Raw genomic sequence first — 20,489 nt, forward strand, 5'->3', positions numbered from 1 at the left:
TGACGAACCCTTAGCTAGACTAAATAAGAAAGAAGATTCAAATAAATAAAACGAGAACTGAAGGGCGTTTACAACAGATGTCACAGAAATAAAAAGAATTATAAGAGAATCCATGAACAATTATATGCCAACAAATTCCTGGAAACATGTAACCCACCAAGACTGAAACATGAAGAAATAAATTTGAACAGACCTATAATTAGCAAGGAGACTGAAGCAGTAATTAAGACACTCCCAACAAAGAAGCCCAGGACCAGAAGAAGAATTAACACCAATTCTCTCCAAACTCTTCTTAAGAATTGAAGAGGGGAAAAAAATGGAAGAGTTGGGGACATTCCCAAACTCAATTCTATGAGGCCAACATTACTCTGATACCAAAACCAAATAAAAACATAAGAAAAGAAATATTAATTAATGTTCTTTTTTAAAATATATATATTTTATTGATTTTTTTTACAGAGAGGAAGGGAGAGGGATAGAGTTAGAAACATCGATGAGAGAGAAACATCGATCAGCCACCTTCTGCACACCCCCCACTGGGGATGTGCCTGCAACCAAGGTATATGCCCTTGACGGGAATCGAACCTGGGACCCTTGAGTCCGCAGGCTGATGCTCTATCCACTGAGCCAAACCAGTCAGGGCTTAATTAATGTTCTTAATTAATATTAATATAAAAATCCTAAACAAAATACCAGCAAACTGAATTCAACAGCACATTAAGAGGATCACACACCACGACCAAGTGGGATTTATACTTGGAATGCAAGAATAATTCAATATGCAAAAATAATCAATGTCATACACCACATTAACATAATCAAGGACAGCATGAGTATCGCAATCAATGCAGAAAAACTCAACGCTGTTTTATGATAATGGATACTCAACAAACTAGGAATATCTAGAAAGAAACTACACCACAGAATATAAGCCTCATATGAAAAGCCCGCAGCTAATATCATACTCAATGGTGGAAGACTGAAAGCTTATCCTCTATGATGAAGAACAAGGCAATAACCACTCTTGCCAATACTATTCTACACGGCACTGAAAATTCTAGCAAAAGTAATCAGACAAGAAAAAGCAATTTAAAAAAAAGGTAAAATTATCTCTACTCACAAATCACATGATCTTATATAAATATATAAAAAAATCCAGGAAACTTACACCTAAAAACAATTTCATCAAAGTTGCAGAATGCTAAATCAACACACAAAAATTGTGTTTCACTGAACAATGACAAACCAAAAAGGGAAATTAAGAAAACAATCCCATTTATTATAGCATTAAAAAGGATGAAATACTTAGGAATGGATTCCCTGTCAGGGCATGCCCAGGTTGTGGGCTCCATCCCTAATAGGGGCGTGCAGGAAGCAGCCAATCAATGATTCTCTCTCATCACTGATGTTGATGTATCTCCCTCTCTGAAATCAATAAAAAATATATATTAAAAAAATAAAGATGTTTTTATTTTCTGATTCATTGACTAGAGAATATTTGACATCTGATAAATCCTTCTTAGCCAAGGAGTTTTGGGGACTCTTCTCACCCTGCTCCCCCCGCCCGCCTTATGAAGTTTTTCTTTATCTGGAATACCACTTTCTCCTTTGATAGAGCTCAATTATTTTCAAAGCAACCTTGGTAAGCACTTTCATTGAACGCTCACGTATTTACAGAGTAATCAGCGAAAATGTTATTTCCCCTGTTTTACAGATGAGAAAGAGGCTGCTAGGATGAGAACTGGGACTATTCAGAGGCTTGGCCCAAGACTTTCCTTCTCAATTGTCGACGAATGGAGCCCCCAGGCTCCCTCGCTCTCCACACAGTTTTTCTTTAGACACATTCACCCACTCCTACTTTTATAAGCAGTATGAGGCAGGGCACCAGGGAATCCTCAGAAAACAAGCTCCTTCTCTGCTCCGAGCTGCTGATTATCTTGAGGTGGGACAATCAACCAGATTGCAACATGGCACAGGGAGCTAAAGCTCCAAGGGCAAAGAAAATCGAGTGCAAAGAAATCTCAGCTCCTTTTTATTTATTTATTTTTATTTCAGAGAGGAAGGGAGAGGGAGAGAGAAACATCAATGATGAGAGAATCATTGATCGGCTGCCTCCTGCATGCCCCCCAACTGGGAATCAAACCCGCAACCTGGGCATGTGCCCCTAGCCAGCGGTTCTCCACCTGTGGGTCGCGACCCCTTTGGGGGGGGGGGGTCGAACGACCCTTTCACAGGGGCCGCCTAAGACATCCTGCATATCAGATATTTTTTTAAAAAATATATTTTATTGATTTTTTACAGAGAGGAAGGGAGAGGGATAGAGAGCTAGAAACATCGATGAGAGAGAAACATCGATCAGCTGCCTACTGCACATCCCCTACTGGGGATGTGCCCGCAACCAAGGTACATGCCCTTAACGGGAATCGAACCTGGGACCTTTCAGTCCGCAGGCCGACGCTCTATCCACTGAGCCAAACCGGTTTCGGCGCATATCAGATATTTACATTACGATTCGTAACAGTAGCAAAATTACAGTTATGAAGTAGCAACGAAAATAATGTTATGGTTGGGGGGGGGGGGTCACCACAACATGAGGAACTGTATTAAAGGGTCGCGGCATTAGGAAGGTTGAGAACCACTGCAGCCGGAATCGAACCGGGGACCCTTCAATGGCAGGCCAGTGCTCTACCCACTGAGCCAAACCAGCTAGGGCTCAGCTCTTTTTTTTTTAGTATCTTTTAAACCTAGTATCCACCGTATGCCAAGAGCTGTGCTGTTTTCTTATACCCCACGTCCACATCAGGAGATGTGTTCTATCCCGTCAGGGGAGTTAAGTAACGGGCCCAAGACAGGCGATCAGTGAACAGGGCAGGTTTGGGGTCCCTCGACTTCCCTCTGGAAACTTCACGGTCTACAGGCTCTGCCCTCGGGGGCAGGGGTAAGTGGGACAAACAGTCCCCACATCGGTCCGAGTCTCACCGCTCACACGCCCGGCGCGTCTCTCGCTGGGAGCCCCTCGGCCGGAAGTCGCTAAGCGTGCGGCCGGCGTCCCGGGAGCCCGCTCAGCCGGCGAGGTCCCGCCCCCTCCGAGTCACGTGGCTCCAAAGATGGCTGCGCCCGCGCGAGCAGGGTGAAGGTTGCGGTGAGCCTTAGGGCCGAGGAAGGCCGGAGCTGGCACCGAGGGCGGCAGGGGGAGCTTAAGGTACTGCACCCCGGGGCAGAGGGGCAGGAAGTGCCTGGGTGTCAGAAGCACGGCGGGAATGCGGTCCCGAGACTGGGTCAGAGGGCAGGAGAGGAGTCGGCCCGGCGGCGCCTGCCGTCTCTTCACTTTACACCTTAGAAGAAAAGACCTAATGTTTCAAGTGAGCCAGTAGGAAAAAAACACACAAAAAACCTGCACTTGAATTTAACCCCGGGTTTACTGCCAATGCATAGGGTATCCTGGGCCTAACTTAATTTTCCGAGGCCCTACTTTCCTCATTGCCTATCTCAGAGCTGCCCTGAGTGACGTGCGATGGCTGAAGATTCGGGGAAAAAGGGATCATTCGCCATTGCCCTGCTCCGACATGCACCCCAACTAGTGCCTGGATCAACAAGCTCCTGGCCTGTGGGCCAGATGAAGCCTGTAGTGTCTGTATGGCCAGCCAGCTAAGAATGATTTCTTACGTTTTTAAAAAGCATTCAACAAAGACTATAGGTCACCTGCAAAGCCTAAAATACTATTTGCCCCTTTAGAGGAAAAGTTAGCTGACCTCTGCTGTAGTGAAATTGTTGGGTATGTGCCTTCTACTTACTAAATAACACCAAATTGCCTTCCAAAGTGGTTTTCCCCAAATTGGATATAATTTATGCTTCCACCTGCAACACGATTTACCCTACATTCTTGCCAGTAATTGAAATGTGTGCGCGCGCGCTAACTTAAGTCCGCATATTCATATCACTCTGGTTTTAATTTCTATTTCCCTGATTATGAGGTTAAGCACATTTTATGTTCATTGGCTCTTTAGCTTTCCTTTCAGCAAAGTGCTTGTTCAAACCTGTTTTCAATTTTTCTGTTGGGTTGCTTGCTCTTTTTTTGTTGATTTGTACTTTACACATCCTGAGTACTACTCTTTTGTCAATTATATTGCAAACATTACTTTCACACTAGCTTATCTTTATGGTGTCTATAGATGAACACAAGTTCTTAATATTAGTTTAGTATTAATTTTATGGTTTTTGGTGCTATTTGCAAATTAAGAATATTTTTAAGGATTATAAAAATAGTCTGTATTCCTAGACGCTCTATCCACTCTGATTCTATTTCACTTAGAATTCATTTTGGGAAGGGGAAAGGTATGGTGTGCTGCAGATTATGAATTCAATCTACATGTCTAATTCTCTTGAAATTATTAATGGTCTTCAAAAGGCTTTTTATAAGCTCTTTTGTTTTTTTTTTCTCTAGATATACATTATTGAAAAATACTTTTAATTTTTTTAAGGTTCAAGATGGAAAATCATGAATCAGATGATACTTTCAAGAAAGAACACATTTTGGACATCATACACAGAAAAATTAACCAACTTCCAGAAGCAGAAAGGTAGGATCCCATCTTAATTTAAAACATATCTTTTACTAGGTGAATATTTATTATCTCCAATTTACTTGGTTTCTGTGTAAATAACATAGAATATCAGAAGGAAACTGAACGTTTTCTTGCCTTGAGAAAACTAAGGCCCAGCACCATTAACCATTTAGCTTAAAGTCAAGGCTAGAATTCATATCTTAGGACATATCTAATTATATGATGGTTCTCATTTTTCCTATTTGGCTTAGAGTATAGTCAAATGTACATTTGTGGGCTCATTAAAATATCAAAACTTTAAAATAGCTTTTAATGTCTTTAATTCATATTATCATTATGCTGACCATAATCATAGAGAAGGCTGTTGAATACACATAGCTAGACAAGGAATCTCAAGAGAATAGGATCATGGTTAAAAAAATCTTTAAGGTGTTATAAACAGAAAAAGGCTATGTAGGAAATGTACTGGTCTGTGAAGACAACAGAGTGAAGTACAGATTTAAGGTAGAAAAGACCAAAAGGAAAGCACATAGTAATCCTGGTGCATGGTGATGGTAGCAGTTGAGATAAAAATTGGATGGGTTTGAAGTACAAAGTAATTTTACACACCATATATTTATTGCCACTTGTTAAATTTGGTCTTGTATATTATGTGTCTAGTTCATATGTCTAGTTATTTTGTGTATCTTATAAAATGTCATGAGTGGCTAGTTTTATAGGCACTTTTTTGGAAAATTAACTGGTAAAGGGTCTACCAGATAATTTTGTACTTACTAATTTATTAACTAAAAAATGTAACTTAAAGGTATAGTAAATTAAAATCTGGTTGGGAGATAACAAACTTTGCTATTCAGAGTCCAGTTGTACTTGTTTTATTTACATACTTATTTTTATTATATTTTAGAGTAATATATAATTTATAATATTAAAATATTTGGGCAAATTATTTACTTCTGAGCATTCACTCCTATGATTAAAATAGAGATAAATATTGAACAGGATTGTTATGTAGATAAAATAACAATATTTTAGAGGAAGTGTTGAAATTTCTCCCTCAAAAACATTCGTGTTTTTTGTTGTTTGGTGGGTTCTTCTCTAGGCTCTCATCACTCTTTAAAAATTATCTTATGTACTCTAAGTTACTAAACTGCCTCTCTGCTACTGCTATTACCATTTAATAAGACATGTTTTATCTTAAGTTTGCATGTCTTTCATCCTCTAATAATAAAACTGAAAACAGTGAAGGTTAATGGTAAATGTTTTTGCCTTGAGCAGCATGTCTGCCTATAGTAACATGATTGCGTGAAAGGTTAAGAAAAGTAACACCTTACAGAAACTCCATTACGAATTAACTAGGAAAGCTGTGCTAAGAGTATTAAATAGACATAGAAATCAGAGGGATCATTGTGTGGCTAGGTTGGCTAAGAATAATGGAATTTAAAAGAGACTTTGCATCAAGGGATAGGTGCACGATGCAGTGCGCAGATGGTGTTTTATTTACAGATTTCAAAACCGTACACTTTAAATCTGTATCGTTTTATGAACCATGTAACTCCAATAAATTCAATTTTAAAAAGTAATGAGAATTTTGAGAGATCGACACCACCTGTGTTGTAGATGGCAAGGTAAGGTGGTCAAGTTTAATGGTAGGTTGAAGAGTTTGGAGTACTTTCAATACCCAGCAATAATTTTAGGCATTATTTTTTCCAAAACATGTTTTAAATTCATCCATACCATGCTCAGAACATGTTTTAATTCATCCATACCATAGCTTAAAAACCACTTATCTCAAAACATCAACTTATTATTTCAGTGGGTTGTTATAAGTTACCTGGCATAGGCTATCCCTTAAATGTTAGTCCCCTTCCAATCCCTGAATCCTGAAGCTAATGCTTTAGGGAAGAATGAACTGAAACGTTATCTTTACCTCTTTGAATGCCTTCTGTCAGGTGCTATTGAAATCAAGAGGAATTTGTATCCAGTATCCTCAACTTGTTTACAGTGGGGAACACTAGTGGAGAACTCTTTATAATGTGTTGTGCTATAAAAGAAGTATTGGGTATTCTGGGAGCCTAGAGGAGAGGCATCCAAATCAGACTCTTCAAGCTCTTCCTGGCTATCTATAGTTGAGGGAAATTTCTATACAGATATCCTTTGCAAAATCTAAATGTATCACTGTATCCTTAAGTGTTACCAAATTCAAAAGCCTTTCAGAATAAAAATCTGTATGTAAAACATTTTTTTTTTATATTTTATTGATTTTTTACAGAGAGGAAGGGAGAGGGAAAGAGAGTTAGAAACATCGATGAGAGAGAAACATCAATCAGCTGCCTCCTGCACACCCCCTACTGGGGATGTGCTCGCAACCAAGGTACAAACATACCCTTGACCAGAATCGAGCCTGGGGCCCTTGAATCCGCAGGTGGATGCTCTATCCACTGAGCCAAACCGGTTAGGGCTGTATGTAAAACATTTTAAAGGTTTTTGTTTTATAGAGCTATAAGGGATAAATGTTGTATCCTGTTAAGTCCTGGTTAGTTCTCTAACATGCAGAAACGTTGGGAGCTCCCTAACACACAGTAGAGCTAAATAAATTACTATTTTTTTCTTCACCCACTCAGGAATCTACTTGAACATGGATCAACATACATTGGACTTAATGCTGCTCTCTGTGGCCTAATAGCAAACAGCCTTTTTCGACGCGTCTTAAATGTGACACAGGCTCGTATAGCTGCTGGTTTACCAATGGCAGTGATTCCATTTTTGACAGCGGACCTATCTTACAAAACTGTTGTAAGTTTACCACTGAATACAGGTAAATTCTATTTCACTATCTCCATAGTTTGATTTGGTATATAATATTTGCACCTTATATTAATTCTTAAAATGGCAATTAATTCATATTAGCATGGACTACCAAAAAAGTGCACATACATGGCAGTTCTAAATACTTTCCTTTAACTTATCTTTCTTACAGTGCTTAGAATATTTTGAAACTTAATTTAAAAAAAAAAAATGCTGACTTAGTTTTTTAAAAAAAATTTACAGAGAATTCCTTAAAGGGAAAAAAATATTTGTATGGGAATAGTAAACCTCTTGAAGCACTTCATGTACATACAAGAATTGTTAAATGTATGGAGATTTGATTTCCTTTTGATAGTTTACCATACTGTATGTGCCAAGTGCTTTGAGTATAGCTAATCATGAAAAAGGTTTTAATAATTTAAAATAAAAGTATTACTACAAGTGGTGGTGGAGAGTGAGGCAGCCCATTTAAATTCTCTTCTGCTAAGTGCTGCTCTAAATTTGTTTAAATTGTATGGCTGTTTTGCTTTAATCCCTATAATCACTGTGGAAAGAACTTTTATGATCTAGGGAAACTTATTGCCTAATGAATTGAACAGAATGACTGAGGAAAACATAAGTTACAACTTACCTTTCTATTTTTAATATACTTTATACTAATTTGGAAATGAATAATTTCATAAAGTCTCACTATGTAATGTAAAAATATAAGATGAAGTATAAATTGTAAAACAGAATTCACATAGATTAAAAGAAGTTTAATACAAGTGCAGCAAGCTGAATGCAGCGCAAACCGAAATTATATTCAGTCAAGTTCAGAACAAATTAGAGAATTTTTCCTAGGATGGTTATCAGTTACTTCTAGCTATTTTAGGTTATCTGTACATGTAATTATACCTTTTAACATGCCTTGCATTTAATTTTACATTTTAGAATTACATTTGCTCTATCACTGCCTGAAAATTGATACATATAAGGGGACCTTGCATTCTTTAAATCGTGTTTGCTTGACTATCATGATCTTCATCACCACAACCAATATGTTTTCTAGGTGATTTGCATTGTGAAACCTGTACCATAATACGAGGTGGATTGGTTGGACTTGTTTTTGGTGGTTTGTACCCTGTTTTCTTGGCTATTCCTGTGAATGGTGGCCTAGCAGCCAGGTAGGATTCTTTGTTTTCCCATAATCATTGAAAAACTTTAGTAACATATAAATGATTACCTAAAAAATATGTAACTTAAAACAGCAAGTACATTTTCTAAGGCATTGTTACCTTTTGATTTGAAAGTGTTAAGACTTTTTCTTTTTCTTACAAATAAATAACTATTCTCAAGAATTTGAAAACAGTTCTTGAAACTTACCACACTGTACCTCTTGGGTGTGTAGTTCAGGTTGGTAACCTTAATTTACGGTTTACCTTAATTTAGAACTTACAAAGCTACTAATAATACTATTTCTAGCTCTAAAACCATCCTATATAATAAAAGGCTAATATGCAAATTGACTGAACAGCAGAACAACTGGTCATTATGATGTGCACTGACCACCAGGGGGCAGATGCTCAACCAGGAGCTGCCCCCTGGTGGCCAGTGTGCTCCCACAAGGGGAGTGCTGCTCAGCTAAAAGCCCTGAGCCAGGTTCATTGCTGGCAAGTGCAGCGGCGGTGGTGGGAGCCTCTCTCAGCTCCGCAGCAGCACTAAGGATGTCTGACTGACGGCTTAGGCCCTCTCCCCTGGGCCATCCCCCAAGGGCTCCTGGAATGCGAGAGGGTGCGGGCCAGGCTGAGGGATCCTTCTCTCCTTCCATCCCCCCCCCCCCCCCCCAAGTTCACAAATTTCATATACTGGGCCACTAGTGTTATATATACAATCTTCTTCAGAATATGTCTAGCTATAAACCTTCTACTTCAAAATAACCGTTTTTCTCCGATAAACTCTTATATCAAGCACTCTATGCTCTATGAGCCTCATTGGTGAACTGGAGAAAGAGGGGGGAAAAAAAAATCCCCAGAGACAGTTTTGAGGACTAACAGTAGTAATGCCTTAATCTTTAAACTATTTAAGACTCTGAGATTAATACATACATTGTATATTGGTTTGCCACTTAACACAACGATCTTTTCTAGTGAACTGTTCTTAATGTTTTCTTACAGGTATGCCTCAGCCCTGCTACCAGAGAGAGGAAACATCTTAACCTACTGGATGAGAATTTCTCAACCTATCTTTAGAAAGATGTTATTTCCTATTTTGCTCCAGACTGGGTTTTCAGCATACCTTAGTTCAAGGCAATATAAACTACTTATAAAGGCTCTTCAATTACCTGAACCTGGCCTAAACATTGAATGATTGTTAAGCAAATGTGTACACAAAAATAAAACTAATAACCAATGTCTACTGTATGAACATCTATCTATACACTGAGTGGCCAGATTATGATGATCTCTGAATGTGTAATAATCTGACCACTCTGTGTGTGTGTGTGATACATATACATATATATATATATATGAGGCCCAGTGCATGAATTTGTGCATGGGTGGGGTCCAGCCAGCCTGGCCAGGGGGAGGGGACATGGGCGGTTGGCTGGCCTGCCTGCTGGTCTGCTGGTCAAACTCCTGGTCAAGGGGACAATTTGCATATTAGCCTTTTATTATATAGGATATATGGAGTGGCCAGATTATGTGTTCAGAGATCATAATCTGGCCACTCAGTGTATATATAAAAGCCTAAGTGATCGGAACAACCGGTCGCTATGATGCTCACTAACCACCAGGGGGCAGACACTTAATGCAGGAGCTTCCCCCTGGTGGTCAGTGCACTTCCACAGCCAACCTCCCCCTGCCAGCCAACCTCCTGTAGTCTTCCCCCTACATCTGGCAGGCCCTGATGGTCCGATTGGGGTTGGCCCGAGCCAGGATGGGGAGTTGGGGGTGGGTGGCAGCAGACGTGGCCTCTTTCCCAGGAGGGTGGAGGGCTGGCTCCCTCAGGGCCAGCAGCCAACCTCCCGTGCTTTGTTTCTCCCCTCTGCAGGCAGGCCCCGATCAACCCACCACCTGCCCGCCAAGGTGGAAGGAGGGGAGAGGCAGGGAACTGCAGGGTGGTGGGGTGCCGACAATGGTGGTGGCAATGTCTGTTCCTTCCGTGCCTGGCCTGGTAACCATCGCCTCCTCTCCGGCCTAGCCCTGATAGCTGGCCAGGCCTAGGGACTCCACCCGTGCATGAATTTTGTGCACCAGGCTTCTAGTAGACTTATAATTTATCATGAGGTACAACTCTGCTGAGACCTACTCAATAACACTAAAGGCTACCCACTTAAACAAGAGCCCACTTAAGAGCATTACTTTTCTAGTTTGCCCAGTAGTGTCTTCACCACACTTGCTCTATGCCTTTAGGCAGAGTGATCTTTAACAGAGAAAAAATAAAAACACAACCATAAAACAGTTTACAGTGAAGACTTCATAAAGAATCCAAACAAGAATGAAAATGGGTGAAGTGGGAATATCAGTACACCACCAATTGTTATTTACACTTCATTTTCCTAATTCATTGTTTCCACTGGTATTAATCCAGACTCTTGGAACATTTTCATTAACCTTCCTCACAGAGGGATCAATTCCAGTATTCTTTACAGATGGTTATTCAGGCTCAACTTGAGCTTTTCTAATGATATAGTTACATGCTTCAAAAGTCACCTATTTATGTCCTTGGAAAGCTATAGTCTTAGAAGACAGGCTGATACTACCTTTGAAGTTCCCATCTAGTATGGAATAGTTCTTTGGAATCACAGACTTGAACCTTTGTTTAAGCTTTGTGATGCTAAGCAAGTTAACTAGCCTCTCTGGCCCAATGCTCATCATTAACCTCACTCAATATTGGTATTACATAACATGTAATTTGCCTAACACAGGCACTCACATGGTAGCCATATTCCTATTGCTACTGGTTTTGTTTCTGACCTGGAGTCAAACCCTGACCTAGTTCATGGGTCCATGGGAACCACACCAGCTGGGCCCCTTCCTAAAACTTTTTATCTCAATTCTTTAAATGATTTTCTTTTCTGACATTTAAATCAGTATTATTCAACAGAACTTTGTGATATTTTATATCTGACTGACAATGTTAGCTACGAGCCATTGAGCACCTGAAATATGACTAATGCAAATGAATAACTTGTAAATTTTAAGTTTTTAGCCACATGTGGTTGAGGCTACAGTATTGGACAGCACCTATCTAGACCAACACTTTTCTGATGAAACAAGCCAATTGTACCAAACAAAATATTAAGTGATATCACAGATCATATTCACAAGTATCTTAACTATTCCTTCCAAATACTATATTTGTGACAACAGTTGTGATGTTATCATACTTAAAATTATATAAAAGGAGAACATAGTCTATCATCTAGAAAGAGTACCTTCATGAAATAGGTTTTCAGTGTCTCTAAAGAAAGCAATGTAGCTGAAGATTATTTAAGTGAAATTTTAAAATTACATTTTCAATTTTTCAGAAAGCAGATGATTTACCTTTAACAGGCACTTAAAAGGAAAAAAGTTACCTGTTCTACAAGCTAAATATCAAGATAAAACTCTGACCCCAAATTATGTATTTCATCTGCATTCTGTCACTTTTATTTAAAGCAGAGTTCTGTCACAGTGAAAACAATAGATTAAAAGTTATTGCTGACTTCAAAAACAAGAAAGACTAATTACTAAATTAGACTTCTTAAAAAGCAGAGAAGGGTATAATCAATTTGGATAACTTAAAACCCACTGATGCAACTAAATTAGTACAAATTGTTTCCTTACATATCCTTAAAATTCCCACAGTATTTATTCCCAAGCATACTATCTATAATAATAAAAGCATAATATGCTAATTAGACTGGATGTTCTGGAGGAAGCCGGGAAGCCCGGGTCCAGGGTGCCAGAGTGAAGTCGGTGCCAGCAGCCGGGGGAAGGGAAGCCTACTCTTGCACAAATTTTGTGCATCGGGCCTCTAGTGTATAAATAGAAAAATTCACAATGGTTTTAGGATCTCTTTCAAATATGTCCTTTACATCATGTATTTCTTAAATCATCTTTTCAATTACACTGAGTGGCCACATTATTATGATCTCTGAACGCATAATAATCTGGCCCCTTAGAGAGAGAGAGAGAGAGAGAGAGAGAGAGAGAGAGAGAGAGAGAGAGAGAGAGAATCTGACTATGTTAGCTACCACACACACACACACACACACACAGAGGCCCGGTGCATGAATTCATGCATGGGTGGGGTCCAGCCAGCCTGGCAAGGGGGAGGGGACATGGGCGGTTGGCTGGCCTGCCTGCTGGTCTGCTGGTCAAACTCCTGGTCAAGGGGACAATTTGCATATTAGCCTTTTATTATATAGGATATACACTGAGTGGCCAGATTATTATGCATTCAGAGATCATAATAATCTGGCCACTCAGTGTAATAAAATGGGCAACATAAGCCAAAGAGCATGTTATTTCAAATCTTGCTATAAATCTACCTTACCAAAATTTTTGGTCTGGGAATATGACATAGGAATTTGCATTATAATTTAAGGAAAGTCATTTGTAGCCAAGACCTAAAGAACACTGCCTTAGTCAGGATAATCATTTTTAATAGTTCAGTGATAGCAAACTATTTAAATCCGTCTTTTACAATTTCTAATTATTTGGCTCTAAAAACAAAGTATTCATATATTATACTTAAATTAATATAAGTTTGTAATATAAATTTAGTGTACTATAAGTACACTGAAATCCAGAGGGGGGGAGGTCTAGGAAATTGACCTCAATGGGTATATAATAGGAAAGATACAGAATTTGGAGGCACATTCTAAAAGAAGTTGGCCCACCAATAAAATTCAAGTCTGAATATTAGCAGAAGTAGACAAATGTTCTAAACTCCATTTGTGACTGCACCTATGTATACCAACACTTTTAGACTGTAAAATTAGAATAACTAAAAATTGAGCAAAACATCCTCATCAAAACAAGCAATTTTGGCTCAACAAAATTTTAAAAATTATTAAAGCCTGTTGTGTACTGGCTTTTAAAAAACTTGGGGAAACAGCTGAGTAAGAAATCCTGACTGCACAAATTGGAGAAAAGTAAAAAACTAGTAATAAAAACACTATTGCCAGTAACCAAAGTAATGAGAAAGGAAAGTTAATGAGCAACTTTCTGTATCTTAAAAATAAAATGTTTTTCTCTAATTTTATATTATGTTCTTAATGCAAAGCTACTTTCTGAATCAAATTTAAAATACCTCCAAGTTTAATTCTTCACTTTAAAACAAAGTAAATGACCATTTGTAATCTAGATCAGAGCTCAATCTGATAAGACAACAGGGAGTAACTGGTGAACAGAGTATTGAGGTATTAAAGTTCAAATATGTGAAATATATTGTGCTGGCCAAACAAAACATTCTATAAGTTTCTGATGAAAAACCTCCCCCCTTTTGATTCCTGGCTTACGTGGTTAACTATCCAGGTTGTGAAGAAAAAACACAGTGAAATACAAAAATAAACATTTGGGAGGGTCTCAAAACTTTGTATTGATAATGTGTCTGGGGAAAAAACTAAAAACTTGAAAATATATTACTACCTCATTATCAGATCGTTTAGCTTAAAAACCCAAGTTAGTAAGACCTTAAACTAAACCTTCAAAATGCTCAACTTGGTAATCACATCTTTTAAAATATAATTACTTGTTAAAAGTGAATTATTCACTGTGTTCCATCAAAGCAGAATAGTTGATGCCTAATCATTGGTTGTAGAATTACAGTTGGCTATACTATTGGTACTGTAAAAACACCTATCAGTCACTTTAGAAGCTACTGGGAATAGTCTGCTGCGAGGCATAACAGACACTGAATACACTTAGAATACAAGAAACTGAGTGGATTTAATAGGGTTTGTATAATACTATATAATAAACTGTATAGTAGTTATAGTAAATTATGGAAAAAAAAATAAGAGCTAATGTCCTACACCAGTGGTCGGCAAACCACGGCTCGCGAGCCACATGGGGCTCTTTGGCCCCTAGAGTGTTCTAATGCCACTTCTTCAAAACAGACTCGCCCGGCAGAAAACCAACTTCTGCGCATGGGCCACGAAGTTTCAATCGCACTGTACCTGCACGCCCGCACATGGTAATTTGTGGAAGAGCCACATTCAAGGGACCAAAGAGCCACATGTGGCTCTCGAGCCGAGGTTTGCTGACCACTGTCTACACCATTTCCCACATCTATCATTTGCATACTTCTCAAATGTAAGATAAGACAGCATAGCTAGGTCTAGACCAGGTAAAAGAATGTATTAACACAATCCAACAAAAATGAAATAAAACAATCCAGAGTTTTGAGTGTTTTTTTCACACTGTAATAAACTGGAGAAATGTTTCGATTAAACAAAACAACCCCATATTCCATGAAAAAAGCCACTCCCATCATCCAGAATACTAAAGCCCTTACATAACACTAGAGAAATTTTAACTTATATGAAATAGTAAACTAATATAGCATTCATTAGAAAACTGGAAATATTCAAAAAATTTTGTCAAGTACTCTCAGAGAAAGTGCAAGAAGCCAAAACCTCAGAATCCACACATCCTGATATTACCCTGAATTGCAATTAACTACCCACACATTTTATCATAAGTCAACTTTTTCAAAGATATACAGACAATGCTTCTATTTAAAAAGATTACTCTTTATAGTTAAGGACTTTACATTAACTTTCATATTCTATTGGCAAGATCTGTCTGTACTTCAGATTATCTTTCATGTTCCAGGAAATAAATACAAACTCATGATATGCCTGTGATCTCTGATAGCTTGTTTATCAATTCTATTCCACTAAACATAATTCCATAGAATGTGCTCTTGATTATGTAAAGAATCTAGTACTCTTTGATGAAATATTATAATTCTCTTCTCCAATGGTTACAATTTTTAAAAAGGTATGCGAAGAACTGAGTATCACTCCTTTGAAAGACCAAAAAAAAGTATAATTTTGTTCCAAAATTAACTTAGTCTCATGTATTTCTATTAAGTCTTTCAAGGATTCCAGAGAATCTTTTCAAATCTCCATTTCTGGAAAGTGAAACCACTACAGAAGTAATTTGGGAACTTGAAAATGGCATTCATTTTTTTCAGCAGATGCCAAATTTTTGACAGACATGGCTCCCACAACTACTTTGTTACCATCAGTCCAGTCAGTTAACAGGTTGTAGGAAAAGATTCGCTTTTGCAGACACTGCTAAGCTGTTCAAAGAGAAGAGAGAGAGATTAATTTAGTGATTATAAAATGTACAAATATTTAAAATATTTTGAAGACTTTTTGTCGGCTTATATCAGAGGTGTGACTACATTTTAACAAACACGGACATTTTACTTAAGTCAGGTCAAGGAAGTGCAGAAATTGTAGTCAATATGATAGAAATAGTAGGTCAATATGATGTGTTAGTTCAGTTAATGTATGAATTCCTATCACCATCAGAAGACAAATATTAAAAGTAGTCTAGTTCTATATAATTTTGCCATAGAGGCAAAATTCAGAGGAAAAAAAAAAAAGATTGCCCAAATACTATTTTCATCCATTACAGGAAATAGAACCAAACCAGAAAATTTCAAAACAATCCATATATTCCAGAAATCTTCTTTATACAACTATTATTCACCAGAACACAATTTTCTAAAAATAGTAAGACAACAGTTTCATATTAATAACTTTTTTAATTAACAAGTAGTGAATAGGACACTTTTAAGATATTGTTTACTACATACTGAAATAAACAGATCTGTTGTAAATTCAGAAACTCAAGACATTTACAGTAAAATGTGTTTATACATAAATATGACCAAATTTATTTAAAGCCCCTGTTAGATAGGTCCTAAATACATGCAATACCATGTAAAACAAGACTATGAAGTTGATGTAAAAAATGACAAAAATCACTGAGTCACCAAAATTAGAGGGAAAAAAAAATGAAATGGAAACTAAGAAAAGACAGTTAAAACATAACCTAACAAAGCAGCTTTAAAAATAGGTGATACTAATCTCCACTTTCAAAAGTTCTTAATCAAGTATTTTCAAAAACTGCCATTTATAAAATGACATTCTAAAAATCTACACTTGGAATTTCAAAACATCCCTATTCAGAAAGCTTTTGACTACTATTTTCCCCAGCCCCAACTTCAAATAATCCAGGAAAAGCACTGATGTTAGGAAGAAAATATTCCAAGGAATGGTATAATTTTTAGAAAAACGCACTTACTGCTTCCAGAACCTTTAAGACCCACAATCAGCATTAACAACAATCATTTTTCCTATTCTCATCCATTATTTTTCAATGTCATATTAGAGATGAAAAAATGCTTTGAGCCCATAACTGAAAGATCAACAAACCTGGTTTTATTATGACACCATATTTTTGTCATTGGTACTGCACAAAATTATATACAAAGAAATATATACAAAATGTTCAAGTATTAATTAAATTTCAATTCAAGACTTCTGTTTCAAAAATCTACATTTAACATATTTCATAATGATAGCACAAATTAGTCATTTTAAATAATTTTCCAACTACTTTTGGTTTATATATATATGTATATGTATAATTCAGTAGGCACTAAAAATCCATGCAGCTGCATCGTGAGGGGCTTGCTCCTGCACTTAGGTATAAGCAGATTCATAACTCCAGGCTGTGAGTTTGGCTACTACCCATTCATGCTCAAGTGCAGTAGATGGTTTTACAAAATTGCTGTGATGCACTGGAAACCAGAGTTAAGTCTCAACTAGTATTATCTAGAAACAAAACATTTACAGTTGTGCAAGAACAAGGATTCCATTTTCATAACCAAATAACAACAAAATAAAACATTTTGTGTGTAAGATAACTTACATCTTTGGACTGCGGGAAAAACTTTTTAATCATGAACATTTTAAAAGAAAAAGACAGCAGAAGCCCTGATATTACCTCTTTTTCCTCATTTCTTATACTACCTTTTAAAATAAAGCAGGAAATGTGGCCAGCAGCTGGTCCCGTCTCTTCTGCCCCAACAGCTGTATCCACTTTAGCACAAAGAAAAACAAGGATGCTAAATAGGTATATACTTTATCAAACAGTGATGTTTCACAAAGAATTTTTCTTTCTTTCTTTTTTTAACAAAGAATTTCTTAATGCCTGTTACACTGAAGGCCACCATAACTCAATTTATACAGTTGGACAATAGACAATAGAGAACTTCAAGGGAAGAATATATCTCATCTTTGGAAAAAGTGTCAATCGTGTCATTAAGTAGTCAGCACCACTCAATTTTTAAAATATCTTTGAAATATGGAAAATAAGATTCTTTGTGAAGCCTCACTTTACATGTTTTCATTCACATTTCACAACCTTCAAAATCGAATCATACATAAATTTAACCTAAAATTTTAATACAACAAAAATAAAGGTGTCCAACAATTTACTCATACTCAGTGATAGCGTCATCACTGTGCTGGTCCTCAAAGAAGCATTTCATTTAACCATTCTTAGTCCTCCTTCAATTAATTAACACAGGAGTCTGATATGCATGTTAATTTCCAACCTCTCTAATAGTGAGATATTAAAACCTGTTCATCTGAATATTGTAGTTCTAGATCTTCTACTTAAAACTAAAAGGCATTACTGAATATTTAAGAGTTATTTTGTTGTCACCTCCAGCAAAATAACTATCACCTTTGTGCATGCCCCGAACACTTATTTGTCAACCTCTGAAAAGTTGCTCTAATACTGGAATTCCAATTTGCACCTTGTACAACTCGGAACTTCCATCCAACTTCACCTGTTTCACTGTCTCCAAACTGTATCTCTATTAGCAGCTTTCAGTGTACAGTTGGAATCGATGTCCTCCAAGGCCATGTCCACACTGGGGACAGAAGAGCTAGGTACACGCAAGTCTGAACAAGGGGACACATTAACAGCTAGTTCAACCATAAGAAGCATCTTAAATACATTATTGACCAGCACAAGTCTGTTTCCAGGGTGGACAGGGCCCAAATTACATTCCCCTCCCGCCTTCCAAAAAAAAAATGAACGAAAAAAAAAAATCACACACACACACAAAATTGAGATGTTGCCCATTAAAGTAGACTAAGCAGCAGAGCATGAGCGTTACGTGAAGAGATGGAACCTTACCAGGTGGTGAGGCGGGAACCACTGTTCTGTAACCCCTACAACGGAGCCTGGCAGGAAGGAAATCACCTAAAAAAGAAACTGTCAGAGAGATTTAATAGTCACATGTTATCATTGGGAGTTGGTTACAGTGTCACATTCATGCTTTTAGCTAAACACTTAAAGATTCAATATTACTTTTTTTTTTCCACCTGAAATGTGTCCAGTGACGATGTCCCACTAAGGTGTTTTACATGGTGTAAGGGAGTTGAAAGGGGAAAACGCGGATAAAGAGCAGATTACTTGACCCTACATTTTCAGAGAAGACGACGCCTTCCGGGCGCACGCCGAGCAGAACTCCACCGACACCTTATCCTTGTCCACATGGAGACACACTCCTCCCGCCGAGTCGTCCTCTTCCAGCAGGTCCTGCTGCTGCTGCTGCTGCTGCTGCTGCTGCTGCTTTCCCACCGGCAACGCGTAGTCATGGTCCCCGGCGGGCGAGTCTCTGAAGAGCGAGGTGGTCAGCCGCAGTCCCACGCCGCTCAGCCGGCTCAGCAAGCGAGCCAGGCCGGTCTCGTTGGCCAGGACGGCCCGTAGGTAGCGACTCTCCTCCTGCAGTGCCTGCACGCGCTTGCCCAGCTCCCGATTCTCGGCCCGCAGCTCCTGGTTCTCGGCGGCCAAGCCCCGCACTCGACTCTCCAGCCCCATCACGTACTCCTTCTTCTTCAGCCGATTCAGACGCGCGGCAGCCGCCGCCGCCTTCCGGGGGCTCTTTGTCGCCGCCTGGTTGTTGCTGTCGCTGCCGCTGCCGCTGCTGCCGCCGCCGCCGCCGCCTCCGGGGGACTTTCTCCGCCTCTTTTCGCCGCTGCCACTGTCACTGCCGCCGCCGCAGCCTCCGATGCCGTTCAACAGCCGCTGCAGCAGGTCAGAAAAGCGCTGCATCTCGGCGGCCGCGGACTCGTCGTCGTCGTCCCCTCTCCACAGGCCGCCGCTCTCCGAGCCTCCGCCGGACGAGAGGGGCCCGGGCGAGCTGAGCCCGGGTTCCAGGTGCCAGTCCGGTTGCCGGGGGTCCAGCAGGTCGGCCAGTTCCAGCCCGGACAGGAAGTCCATGTCCTCCGTCTCCTCCCCGGGGACGCCGGCGATCGCCTCCTCCTCCATCTCCTCCGGCGAGGGCGCGCGCCCCGCCCCGCCGCCGCGGCCCCCCCTCGCGTCCTCCAGCTCGGCCTCTTCGCCGCGCGGCTGCTCGCGGCAGGGAGATCTGGAGGCCGCCGGCTCTGCCGCCGCCGCCGCCCGGGTCCGGTCCGGGGGCAGCGGGCGGGTGGCGGCCTGCGTCGGGCTCTCGCTGCGGGCTGGGGAGTCGGTGCCCGAGGCCGCCAGCAGTTTGGTCAGGCTGTGCCTCATGGGGCCCGGCGGCCGGCCCACGTAGGCCCCGGCCTCTCAGACCGGGCCTCGCGGGCCCCAAGGACCCCAGGCCCCAGCGCGGGTAAGCGGTGAGCCGACCAGAACGAAATGAAGGGGAAGGTCCGAGTCGCCTCCCGCCCCACTGGGCTGGCCGAGCCCCCACGCCCAGGCGGGGGGAGGGAAGACAGACCCAGGCGGCGAGGCCCCGCGATGACTCGCCCTCGCCACCCAGACAACGGCCCGGCCGGAAGGCAGCGATCTCGCCCCAGCCCCGCCCACGGCGTTTCGCGCTCCGGGCTCTAGTATCGCGAGAGTACAGGGAGTTAAGGAGTGGGAGTCATTCCTGATTTCCAGTGATGTCATGTTAACGGCGGCAAAAAAAAATCAACAAAACCCCGAGTTTATTGGGGGGGAAAAAAATGTCTGTATTCTGGCTTACACTTCCAGTGAAACCACTGTCTTAGAATTGATCTTTTAGGTAACAACTTTTTAAAAATATTTTTTTTTATTTCAGAGCGGAAGGGAGAAGGAGAGAGAA

General features: G+C 40.0%; 2 protein-coding genes across 4 annotated transcripts; one reads left to right on the forward strand and one right to left on the reverse strand.

The window, feature by feature from the left end:
• The first annotated feature begins 3,079 nt into the window (after positions 1-3,079).
• On the forward strand, positions 3,080-14,604 carry TMEM126A (transmembrane protein 126A). The gene is made up of 5 exons (XM_079788915.1): positions 3,080-3,202; positions 4,482-4,580; positions 7,187-7,380; positions 8,422-8,536; positions 9,527-14,604. The coding sequence occupies exons 2-5, from the start codon at positions 4,489-4,491 to the stop codon at positions 9,717-9,719; spliced, it is 594 nt and encodes a 197-aa protein (XP_079645041.1). The 5' UTR covers positions 3,080-3,202; positions 4,482-4,488; the 3' UTR covers positions 9,720-14,604.
• Positions 14,605-14,750: 146 nt separating this feature from the next.
• On the reverse strand, positions 14,751-20,233 carry CREBZF (CREB/ATF bZIP transcription factor). Of its 3 annotated transcripts, XM_079788910.1 has the most exons (4): positions 18,861-20,233; positions 18,572-18,649; positions 17,395-17,463; positions 14,751-15,650 (listed from the first exon to the last, which is right to left on the reverse strand). In XM_079788910.1, exons 1-2 carry the CDS (start codon positions 19,949-19,951, stop codon positions 18,634-18,636), a joined length of 1,107 nt encoding a protein of 368 aa, XP_079645036.1. In that variant the 5' UTR covers positions 19,952-20,233; the 3' UTR covers positions 14,751-15,650; positions 17,395-17,463; positions 18,572-18,633. The 3 variants fall into 3 exon arrangements, with proteins under 3 accessions (XP_079645036.1, XP_079645035.1, XP_079645037.1); XM_079788909.1 differs by lacking the exon at positions 14,751-15,650 and having other exon boundaries at positions 16,104-17,463; XM_079788911.1 differs by lacking the exon at positions 14,751-15,650 and having other exon boundaries at positions 16,104-17,463; positions 18,572-20,233.
• Positions 20,234-20,489: the final 256 nt, after the last annotated feature.

Source organism: Cnephaeus nilssonii (genome assembly GCF_951640355.1).
Source record: "Cnephaeus nilssonii genome assembly, chromosome: 13".
Taxonomy (NCBI): domain Eukaryota; kingdom Metazoa; phylum Chordata; class Mammalia; order Chiroptera; family Vespertilionidae; genus Cnephaeus; species Cnephaeus nilssonii.